Source organism: Salmo salar, chromosome ssa15, assembly GCF_905237065.1.
Source record: "Salmo salar chromosome ssa15, Ssal_v3.1, whole genome shotgun sequence".
Lineage (NCBI taxonomy): Eukaryota > Metazoa > Chordata > Actinopteri > Salmoniformes > Salmonidae > Salmo > Salmo salar.
The window spans coordinates 13,620,818-13,633,534 of NC_059456.1; the positions used below are offsets into that span (position 1 = coordinate 13,620,818).

At 42.3% G+C, this 12,717-nt stretch overlaps 1 protein-coding gene across 1 annotated transcript in view; it reads right to left on the reverse strand.

Annotated features, from left to right (window-relative positions):
- Nucleotides 1-846: 846 nt before the first annotated feature.
- LOC106591101 (ras-related protein Rab-10) overlaps nt 847-12,717 on the reverse strand; it is a 37,430-nt gene continuing 25,559 nt past the window's right edge. The window contains exons 3-6 of the mRNA XM_045695471.1: nt 11,456-11,594; nt 8,884-8,973; nt 1,876-1,977; nt 847-1,770 (exon numbers count right to left, since the gene is read on the reverse strand). Of these exons, the coding sequence (XP_045551427.1) occupies nt 1,684-1,770; nt 1,876-1,977; nt 8,884-8,973; nt 11,456-11,594 (418 nt within the window). The 3' untranslated portion in view covers nt 847-1,683. The remainder of the gene's footprint in view (nt 1,771-1,875; nt 1,978-8,883; nt 8,974-11,455; nt 11,595-12,717) is intronic.

Genomic DNA, 12,717 nt, shown 5'->3' on the forward strand with positions numbered 1-12,717 from the left:
TCTGAACAGCTTCTACCCCCAAGCCATAAGACTCCTGAACAGCTAATCAATTGGCTACCCAGACTATTTGCATTGCCCCCCCACCCTCTTCTACGCTGCTGCTACTCCGTCATTATCTGTGGATAGTCACTTTAATAACTCTACCTACACGTACATATTAGCTTAATTACCTCTCGTCATTATTGGTAATCAGGCATACAATGTGCCAACTTAAAGCCTATTTCTGCGTATTATAGGGCCGTTTTTCATACCAGTGTACTTTGATCTCAAGTTGCGTGTATTGTACATAAAATACATGCTGCTCAAAACAACTAGGACTTTAGAAATCTGACTTCAGTGCGTTCAATACAACTGGGAACGAGCTCCGACTGGGAAAAACTGTTTTGAACGGTCATCCAACTCGGGAATTCCAAGTCGGAAACTCGGGTATCTTTCTAGAGCTCCAACTTTCCGACCTGAAGATCACTGACTTCATGATCGGAAGTGGTTCCCAATTATTTTGAAAGAAGCATTATTTTGTAAACGTCTGTTTAGCCAAGAGTGGAGGAGAGTCATTTCATTACAAGCGCATTTGATTCAACATTTCCTCTCCTTGATTACCTTTGACCTTTTTTCTTTTCCCCCCAAAGAGGCAAGCAGAGGACAGAGGCAAGCAGAGGACAGAGGCAAGCCAAACCAATTGGGATTCTCCTTCAGCCTGGTGGAACCAGCGTGATCACTGCGTTCACCATTCACAGTAAAACACAATGTTGAACCCAATGAACGGGCTGGTTGCACCAAGCGAACATGCTCTGTCAGACACACTAAGGAGCACGGTAATGAACAGAAACACACCAGCGAGTCCAGTAACTTAAACAAGCTTATTTTTAATGGATCTGCAAAACTGTTTGAATTTTCTTGAGAACGTTCAATCTCCTTCCATACAGCCGAGGGTTCCAACATTACAGAAACAACATATTACAAACGCTTCCAACCCAAACACATCTGCATGCATGAAAATTTAAACCCCCAATAAAGGAAAATAAATCAAAATGTAAAACAATCCCCCATCGTGGAGCAGACATCCTAACAAGCTGTTCTCTGGTTGGAGCAGAAATTCAAACCTTTCTGCTGGGCCTCACTATGGGAGGAGCAAGAAGATTAAACTAATTTTATTGGGTGGATGTGGCTCCGCCCCCGTCTTCCATATAAGGCACAGGACAAAATAAACCCTCAGTTACAAAACTCAAAATGACCAAACACGTCTCAGAAACCCACTAGTGTACAAAATGTTAGTCCTACATTTGTCTTTTTAGTTTTTTTATTTTATTTATTTTCCTGACCGACGGTGAGGGGACCCGGTGGACTCAGGCAAAGATTAAAAAGGTGACTGACTTTTGACTCGTGTTTTGCAACCTTTAAAATAAACAGGAAACATGATCTCGTATTACCAAAACTGATTTTCAGAAAGATGACATCAGACTATGGGGGGTGCAGACCATGAGGAGGGGGGGGTACAGACCATGAGGAGGGGGGGTACAGACCATGAGGAGGGGGGGTACAGAAGACTGAAGTGGTTTATTGTCAGTGAGAACAGATGGAGATAGAGAGAACAGATAGAGTGTTAGAGAGACTGAGTTAGCGGTTAGAGAGTGTGTGCTTCCGTGCGTTAGTGTGTGTGTGTGAGGGACAGACAGGGTTGTTCTAACTGCAGCACTTGCTCTTCCATCCTGTGACTCCACTCCCACCGCTGATGTCCACGTTTTCACTGTTGGGCTCTTTGACGGGCGTCTGCAAAACACACACACACACTTTATATAGATATATAGATATATATGTGTGTGTGTGTGTGCGCGCACACACAAACAAACATTACATCGACACCATCATTATTACCTTCCTGAGGATGTCTTCTGCTAGCGTGAGGAAAGCCTTCTCGATGCTGATGTTGGCCTTGGCACTCGTCTCAAAAAACCTAATACCATGTTCTCTGGCAATCTGAGAGAGGCGAGAGGGAGAGAGAGGGGGACAGAGGGGCGAGAGAGAGGGGCGAGAGAAAGAAAGAAAGAGAGGGGCGAGAGAGAGAAAGAGAGGGGCGAGAGAGAGAAAGAGAGGGGCGAGAAAGAGAGGGGCGAGAGAGAGAAAGAGAGGGGCGAGAGTGAGAAAGAGAGGGGCGAGAGATGAAAGGAAAATATTAGAGGGTTGGTCCCAAAATAAGGCAGGTCTCCTGTGAGATAGGAATCAGGTTTCCTTACAACCTTTAACTGTGTGTGTTCTTGTGTTGCACAAGCTCAAGCTAGTGTAATCTACGCCACAGCGTGTATGTATGCATGTGTATACACAGTACCAGTCAAAAGTTGACACCTACTCATTCCAGGGTTCTACATTGTAGAATAATAGTGAAGACATCAAAACTATGAAATAACACATATGGAATCATGTAGTAACCAAACAAAGTGTTAAACAAATCAAAATATATTTTAGATTTTTCAAAGTAGCCACCCTTTGCCTTGACAGCTTTGCATACTCTTGGCATTCTCTCAACCAGCTTCATGGAATTTCAGTCACCTGGAATGCATTTCAATTAACTGGTGTGACTTGTTATTTTGTGGAATTTATTTCCTTCTTAATATGTTTTTCAGTTGTGTTGTGACAGGGTAGGGGTGGTATACAGAAGATATCCCTATTTGGTCAAAGACCAAGTCCATATTATGGCAAGAACAGCTCAATTAAGCAAAGAGAAATGACAGTCCATCATTACTTTAAGACATGAAGGTCAGTCAATCTGGAAAATTTCAAGAACTTTCAAAGTTTCTTCGAATGCAGTCGCAAAAACAAAGCGCTATGATTAAACTGGCTCTCGTGAGAATCGTCACAGGGAAGGAAGACCCAGAGTTACCTCTATTGCAGAGGATAAGTTCATTAGAGTTACCAGCCTCAGAAATTGCAGCCCAAATAAATGCATAAGAGTTCAGGTAACAGACATCTCAACATCAACTGTTCAGAGGAGACTGCATGAATCAGGCTTTCATGGTTGAATTGCTGCAAAGAAACCACTACTAAAAGGACACCAATGAGACTTGCTTGGGCCAAGAAACACGAGCAGTGGACAGATTGGTGGAAATCTGTCTTTTGGTCTGATGAGTCCAAATGTGAGATTTTTGGTTCGAACCGCCGTGTCTTTGTGAGACGTAGAGTAGGTGAACGGATGATCTCCGCATGTGTGGTTCCCACCGTGAAGCAGGAGGAGGAGGTGGGATGGTGCTTTGCAGGTGACAATGTCAATGATTGATGTTGAATTCAAGGCACAGTTAACCAGCATAGCTACCGCAGCATTCTGCAGCGATACGCCATCCCATCTGGTGTGCGCTTAGTGGGACTATAATTTATTTTTCAAAAGGACAATGACCCAACACACCTCCAGGCTGTGTACGGGCTATTTGACCAAGAAGGAGAGTGATGGAGTACTGCATAAGATGACAATCCACAATCCCAACCCAATTGAGAAGGTTTGGGATGAGTTTGTCCGCAGAGTGAAGGGAAAGCAGCCAACAAGTGCTCAGCATATGTGGGAACTCCAATACTGTTGGAAAAGAGAGAATACCAAGAGTGTGCAAAGCTGTCATCAAGGCTAAGGGTGGCTACATTGAAGAATCTATTTCGATTTGTTAAACACTTATTTGGTTACTACATGATTCCATACCTGTTATTTCAGTTTGTCTTCACTATTATTCTACAATGTAGAAAAAATTAAGAAAAACCCTTGAATGAGTAGATGTGTCCATACTTTTGACTGTACTGTATATAGTGCATTCGGAAAGTATTCAGACCCCTTGAATTCTTTCACATTTTGTTACGTTACAGCGTTATTCTAAAATTGATTGTTTTTATTCCTCAATCTACACACAATATCCCATAATAAAGCAAAAAAAGGTTTTTAGAAATGTTAGCTAATTTATAAAAAAAATACACTGACATACAACATTTACATAAGTATTCAGACCCTTTACTTTGTTGAAGTACCAGCGATTACAGCTTCGATTCTTCTTGGGTATGACGCTACAAGCTTGGCACACCTGTATTTGGGGAGTTTCTCCCATTCTCCTCTGCAGATCCTCTCAAGCTCTGTCAGGTTGGATGGGGAGGGTTGCTGCCCAGCCATTTTCAGTACTCTCCGGAGATGGCGATCGGGTTCAAGTCCGGGCTCTGGCTGGGACATTCATGAACATTCAGAGTCTTGTCCCGAAGCCACTCCTGCGTTGTCTTGGCTGTGTGCTTAGGGTCGTTGTCCTGTTGGAAGCTGAACGTTCACCCTAGTCAGGTCCTGAGCGGTTTGGAGCAGGTTCTCTCTACTTTGCTCCGTTCATCTTTCCCTCGATCCTGACTAGTCTCCCAGTCCCTGCAGCTGAAAAACAGCCCCACAGCATTGTGTTGCCGCCACCACCATGTTTCACCATAGGGATGGTGCCAGGTTTCCTCCAGACGTGACACTTGGCATTCAGACCAAAGAGTTCAATCTTTGTTTCATCAAACCAGAGAATCTTGTTTCTCATGGTGTGAGAGTCCTTCAGGTGCCTTTTGTCAAACTCCAAGCGGGCTGTCATGTGCCTTTTACTGAGCAGTGGCTACAGTCTGGCCACTACCATAAAGGCCTGCTTGGTGGAGTGCTGCTGAAATGGGAGAACCTACCAGAAGGACAACCATCTCCACAGGGGAACTCTGGAGCTTTGTCAGAGTGACCATTGGGTTCTTGATCACCGCCCTGACCAAGGCCCTTCTCCCCCGATTGCTCAGACTGGCCGGGCGGCCAGCTCTAGGAAGAGTCTTAGTGGTTCCAAACTTTTTCCATTTAAGAATGATTGGGACCTTCAATGCTGCAGAAATGTTTTGGTACTCTTCCCCAGATCAGTTCCTGTCTCAGAGCCCTTTGCATGATTATCTCCACCTCATGGTTTTTTCTCTGACACACCTGTCAACTGTGGAACCTTATATATAGACAGGTGTGTGCCTTTCCAAATCATGTCCAATAAACTGAATTTACCACAGGTGGACACCAATCAAGATGTACAAACATCAAGTATGATCAATGGAAACAGGATGCATCTGAGCTCAATTTCAAGTCTCATAGCAAAAGGATGAATACTTATGTAAATAAGGAATGTTTTTTCATCTATCAATTTTAAAATAAGGCTGTAATATAACAAAATGTGGAAAAAGTAATGGGGTCTGAATAATTCCTGAATGTACTGTATGTGGCGTGTGGATTGAGTCTCAAGATATCCGGTAGTCGGTAATAACCGGCTTTTGGCCCAAAAAATGTAATATAAGCAGATAAATAAAAATGGACTAATTGTCCGGGAGAAGACATTTCCCATTGTGAAATAATACTTTTTAGCCTCTTCAGTGATGGCAATACCAGTCCATGGAAATACATTTAACCGGTCATGCTTATCGGTCTATAGGTAACTTGTGGAATTAAATTGGCGTGTGAATATATATATATTCCTCATGTTATTTATCATCTTCAGAGACAGAGCATTTTAGAGGAACACTTTTAGGAGCCCAATCGTGTGCTAAAAATATTTTTGGGGCTATGATTAAAAACACCTGCCATTTGTATTTCTCAACTGGTCATTGAAGCTTCCCATTCACCATGAAAATGGAAGGCAGGCTTCATCGGCGTGTCACACACCACTTTGCAATGAGCTGGAGACGGTACGCATTTTGAAAACATGTAGGTAATTAAACATATTGCTACTTAATTGTTTGAAACCTGAGCGTTTTACTTCATTTGAGGCAAGTTTTACCTTCAAAGTAGCCTAGGCAAAAATCACACCATATCCGCTGTCTATTATTTAATAAAGACTATATGCCATTGAAACCAGTAGTCTTATTTAATAAAGACTATATGCCATTGAAACCAGTAGCCAATTTTCTCTCACGTTCTATTGGTTTTCAACTTTGTTTCATTGTGCATCTAGCTACCAGACAATCGTGTTTAGCCTACTGTACATTGCTGCACTAATAATGTTAAGAAATAATACTTGATCAACATTTTAAGCTAAAAGTTCTGATCTGTTGCATCAGACTCATTGCTTTGTTAAGTTATTTTACGTAGCCTAGGCCTATTGGTTGCATGAATTTGGGATCTATTATAGAATAACTTCCCTACTATGGGGACAGTAGATTGTCATAGCTTTATGGATGTGCTGCCTACGAGCCTAGGGGAAGCTTTCCCTTTGTAAATGTAATTAAATTGCCAAAATGATATTGCCTTATAAGCCTACTCCTGTCTATACAAAAATAAAATCCTTGAAGTGGGAAGGCAGCGCTCTGCAAATACCAAAATGATTGTGGAGTTGAAACTGTCAGTGAAAAGTAGAGGCCCAGTCAGGCATATCACAATATTTCAAAATCACAGGAAAACATAGTTTGGAAAGAAAATGGCTTTTGCTGTAAAGGAGACAATGAAAATACTCTAAACCTGTTTTTTAGTCGAGCTAACAACAGTAGGCCTATTGCCCATCTTATTGGCACCAGCGAAGAACTTGTTCTCAACTGGCCTACCTGGTTAAATAAAAATTGTCACCAGCTGAGAGCATCGGCCATGTCCCCGGTTAGGGCGCACTGCATGTGACTGACCGGCTCGATTCAGTCTTATGTAGCAAAATGTGTAATGGTGTTTTTTTTATACATTGGATGAAAGTAGAGAGACTCAGAGCTACAAAATGTTATATCATACACTACAGTTGAGGAACAATTGGAAAGTAATTCTGCTTTGAAAGTTGATAAAGTTGTACCCTCACTTTTGAGAAAATGGCCCTAGAATTTTTGGGACTTACTGGAGAGCTCTTCTTTGTTTACACTTATTCAGCGTCGTTCACACCCTCTTAAGCTTTAGCCTGAGCCATCTCTTTAAGGATTCATATGACTCACTAAAGGCTGGTTTATACCACTGGGTGTTTAATTTAAATCTGGAGTGCCAGAGTGTGTTCTGGGCTTTCGTATACGCAGAGTGTTGTCAGATAAGCCCTTCCGTAAATTCAGAGTGTTTCACTCTGGGAGAGTTCAGACGCTCTGGATGAAAAGTAGGGTTGATCCGAGCGTTATGACTTAACAGCAGTCAAGCACCAAAGTTAACTGGCTAACGTTGGCTAGCTACTTTCAGACACAAATGAGAGAACAGCTCACTCTGACCATTTTACTCTCTCTAGCAGAGCTGGTTAGGCTGTTTTCATATTATCCAGAGTGTTGGTGACTGTAACTGTGCTGCTGGCAAGAATGTAGTTACGCTTTTTTGGCAACGTTTACTGACACCGGCCAAATTCAAAGGGTTTTGAGCGTTCGTAAATTTGTCAGTTATTCTGAATTTACCAGCTACGTCTATCGGCAGTTGTCAGAGTGACAAACATTCTATTGAACTAGTTACTTGCATATTGGAGTCTTTTGAATAGACATCTAGCTAGCTAAACAATGAACCACAATCCCAACTCAATGTTACTACCCTGCATGAATCTGCAAGTAGCTAACCAACCAGGTTCAACGTTAGCTAACAAGCTATAACTAGCAATGCAAATGGCTCTGAGATACAAATAACATTACATCATACATGTAACATTAGCTAGCTAGCCAGCCAGCTAACATTAAATAGCTAGCTAACAGTACACTAACTTGAAATGAAAACTACTTTGATAGAAATTTGAAATGTGTAATATCTGAAAATGTAGCTAGCTAGACTCTCTTGCCAGTATGAATGGATGCTTCTCCCTCTCTGTCATGGATGTCATGGTTGCCTGAGATTGAAGATGTAATCCGGAAACAGGTGTTTTATACAACAGCCTGTGTTCTCTTTTCGACTCCGTCTGCATATTTGCAATCAAACGCCATAATTTTCTCCATCTCCTTAGCTATCATACTCTAATTCCACTGATTTCAAAACTCGGTCCTCCAGAAAGTATTCAGTTCTACTAAGTGATCTCTTTCAAAAAAGCAGTGTTAGAAAGGATTACCTACACATACTGAGCAGCTCATATTATAGACAGAAACATGCTACATGGCAGACCAATCCGAACTCATCTATCAGCATGTGCAGCGCATCCATTATCTCAGCCAATCATGGATAGCGGGAAGGTTCCTGACTTTTTCTGTGGCTAAACCAACTAGGCTTGTAGTTTAACAATTGTATTTGTATTTACAGACGGCATACAAGTCTGTTATTAAAACGCACAAAAGTTGACATGTTCCAGAAGGCATTTCTAGCAAAAAAGTGTATTTTTTATTTTTAAGTTAACGTTCATATGCCTCTCCTGTGAAGTAGTGACGCATGACATAAGCCTAGTGTCCTGAAACCAGTTACATATAATCATGGATAAAAGGTACAGTCATATCCACTCTATCATCAAGTTCAGATGGACAACATATTATATTAGTGTCTCTCCTTCTCATTGGTCTATTATATGGACAACATTGTCTCTCCTTCTCATTGGTCTATTATATGGACAACATATAAACCAGATGATAACTATCCAATCTACTCATCACATTATGATGAGATGATGCATGGAATGCTTTATTATAAATGTGCATTATTGTGAAAATTTGCTTCCCCTAACTGTAACTGTTCATTACTCGTATTGTTGACTGAAGGAAGGTAAAGGTGGACAGTTATTCTAATATCTTCAAAGTGCCCAGTAAGGACAAACATCACTGCATCCTCGACTTGCATGTTCTGTTAAGATGAATTACCATAACCTAAAGCACCGTGGGAGGACGCCCTAATCAGGTTATGGACCCAATGCATATGGGTCCCGTACGCTTCTCAAATGTCCTGAAAAATGTAAATGCTGCCGGTCTAAATGTCCATTTTCATAACGGAAACCCTGCTGTGTGTGTGTGTTGTCTCACCTGCTCTCCCTTGGCTTTTGGTACCACCCTCTTGTCCTCCATGTCACACTTGTTGCCTAGCAGCATTCTCTCCACGTCCTCGTTGGCATGCTGAAACACATCAAATTACAGACTAACTCTAACCCCAACACATCAAATCAAATGTCGTTTGTCAAATGGCAAATACAAGTGCAGACTTTACCGTGAAATGCTTACTTACAAGCCCTTAACCAACAATGCAGTTAAGAAAATAAATAATTAAATATTTATTAAATAAATATTTACTAAATAAACTAAAGTAAAAAATAAAATAAACAAGGGGGTGGGGGGGGGGTCAATACAAGTAGTCTGGGTGGTCGTTTGATTAATTGTTCAGCAGTCTTACGGCTTGGGGGGTAGAAGCTATTAAGGAGCCTTTTGGACCTAGACTTGGCACTCCAGTACCACTTGCCGTGCGGTAGCAGAGAGAACAGTCCATGACTTTGGTCTTTGACAATTTTTGGGGCATTCCGCTGACACGACTAGAATATAGGTCCTGGATGGCAGTAAGCTTGGGCCCAGTGATGTACTGGGCTGTACGCACTACCCTCTGTAGAACCTTACGGTCAGATGCTGAGCAGTTACCATACCAGGCAGTGATGCAACCGGTCAAATGCTCTCGATGGTGCAGCAGTAGTAGAACGTTTTCAGGATCTGGGGACCCATGCTAAATCTTTTCAGTATCCTGGGGGGGAAATAGGTTTTGTCGTGCCCTCTTCACAACTGTCTAGGTGTGTTTAGATCATGATCGTTTGTTGTTGATGTGGACACCAAGGAACTTGAAGCTCTAGACCTGCTCCACTACAGCCCCGTCGATGTGAATGGGGGCGTGTTCGGCCATCCTTTTCCTATAGTCCACAATCTTCTTTGTCTTTATCACGTTGAGGGAGAGGTTGTTGTCCTGGCACCACACGGCCAAGGTCTCAGTGTTGGAGTCATGCTTGGCCACGCAGTCGTGGGTGAACAGGGAGTACAGGAGGGGACTGAGCACACACCCCTGAGGGGCCCTCGTGTTGAGGATCAGCGTGGCAAATGTGATGTTACCCATCTTACCACCTGGGGGCGGCCCGCCAGGAAGTCCAGGATCCAGTTACAGAGGGAGGTGTTTTTATTTATTTTACCTATATTTAACTAGGCAAGTCAGTTAAGAACATTATTTACAATAAACTCGGGATTCGATCCAGGAACCTTTCGGTTACTGGCCCAACACTCTAACCACTAGGATACCTGCCTTCCTGTTTAGTCACAGGGTCCTTAGCGATGAGCTTTGTAGCACTATGGCGTTGAACGCTAAGCTGTAGTCAATTTACAGCATTCTCACATAGGAGTTCCTTTTGTCCAGGTGGGAAAGGGCAGTGTGGAGTGCGATTGATATTGGGTCATCAGTGGATCTGTTGGGGCGGTATGCGATGATGGGCGACGGCGAGCTTTGTATGCATCTCTGTGTGTGGAGTAGAGGTGGTCTACAGATTTTTTCCATCTGGTTGCACATGTGACATGCTGGTAGAAATTAGGTAAACCGGATTTAAGTTAGCCTGCATTAAAGTCCCCGGCCACTAGGAACATGCTTTTGGATGAGCGTCGTTTGCGTATGGTCTTATACAGCTCGTTGAGTGTGGTCTTAGTGCCAGCATCGTTTTGTGGTGGTATAAAGACGGCTATGAAAAATATGAAAACTCTCTTGGTAGATAGTGTGGTCTACAGCTTATCATAAGGTACTCTACCTCGGCTGTGCAATACCTCGAGACTACCTTAATATTAGACATCACGCACCAGCTGTTATTGAAAAATAGACACACACCCCCCACCCCTCGTCTTATCAGACATCGGTGTTCTGTCCTGCCAATGCATGGAAAACACAGTCGTCGTTCAGCCACGACTCGGTGAAACATAAGATATTACAGTTTTTAATGTCCCGTTGGTAGGATAGTCTCGATCAGAGCTCATCCAGTTTATTCTCCAGTGATTGCACGTTGGCCAAGAGAACGGATGGTAGAGGCGGGTTACCCACTCGCAGATGAATTCTCACAAGGCAGCCTGATTTCCGCCCCCTGAATTTTCTTCATGTGAATGACAGGGATTTGGGCCTTGTCTGGGAGCAACATTATATCCTTCCCGTCACTCAAAATAAAAGATCTTTGTCCAATTCGAGGTGAGTAATCGCTGTTCTTATATCCAGAATCTCTTTTCGTTCATAAGAGATGGAAGCAGCAACATTTTGTACAAAATAAGTTACAAACAATGCGAAAACACGTATGTTTTCACTACTCTGAATGTCTATAAAGAATCCATATGTTCTGAAATATGAACACAGAAATCTGGACATTTTAACTCTTATTATGGTGCTGATTTGACTAAATAACAATCATGGTCTTGAAATGGACTGGCATTGTTCTGGTCTCGGACCCCTTGTCGCCCCCCTCCCCCCCGGTCTGGGTCTTGACCCTGGCCCCCCTCCCGATCTGGGTCTTGACCCTGTCTCCAGTCTCTCTTTAGGTGGTCTCAAACACAACACTGGTGTGTATAATGTCTGTGTGTATGTGTGTGCGCGCACCTCGTCGATGTTGCGGAGCCACTTGCTGATGTTCTCGAAGCTCTTGGCGTTGGTGATGTCATAGACCAGCATGATGCCCATGGCGCCTCGATAGTAGGACGTGGTGATGGTGTGGAACCGCTCCTGTCCAGCTGTGTCCCTGTTAAACACATTCTATATAAACCTCTCCTGACCAGCTGTCCCCCCGTTAAACACATATATAAACTATTCCTGACCAGCTGTCCCTGTTAAACACATATATAAACCGCTCTGAGCAGCTGTCCCCCTGTTAGACACATTAAATATAAACTGCTCCTGAACAGCTGTCCCTTGTTTTCATCCTAGTAATAATTCCCTGTCTTAGGTCAGTTAGGATCACCACTTTATTTGAAGAATGTGAAATGTCAGAATAACAAAATATATTTCAGCTTTTATTTCTTTCATCGCATTCCCAGTGGGTCAGAAGTTTACATACACTCAATTAGTATTTGGTAGCATTGCCTTTAAATTGTTTAACCGCTAGGTGGGACGCGCGTTATTCAAATACCTTAGAAATGCTATTACTTAAATTTCTCAAACATATGACTATTTTACACCATTTTAAAGACAAGACTCTCGTTAATCTAACCACACTTTCCGATTTCAAAAAGGCTTTACAACGAAAGCAAAACATTAGATTATGTCAGCAGAGTACCCAGCCAGAAATAATCAGACACCCATTTTTCAAGCTAGCATATAATGTCACATAAACCCAAACCACAGCTAAATGCAGCACTAACCTTTGATGATCTTCATCAGATGACAATCCTAGGACATTATGTTATACCATACATGCATGTTTTGTTCAATCAAGTTCATATTTATATCAAAAACCAGCTTTTTACATTAGCATGTGACTAGCATGTGACTAGCATTCCCACCGAACACTTCCGGTGAATTTACTAAATTACTCACGATAAACGTTCACAAAAAACAAATTATTTTAAGAATTATAGATACAGAACTCCTATATGCACTCGCTATGTCCGATTTTAAAATAGCTTTTCGGTGAAAGCACATTTTGCAATATTCTGAGTAGATAGCTAGCCCTGTGATGCTGGGCTATTTAGACACCCAGCAAGTTTAGCACTCACCAAAGTCAGATTTACTATAAGAAAAATGTTATTACCTTTGCTGTTCTTCGTCAGAATGCACTCCCAGGACTTCTACTTCAATAACAAATGTTGGTTTGGTCCCAAATAATCCATAGTTATATCCAAATAGCAGCGTTTTGCTCGTGCGTT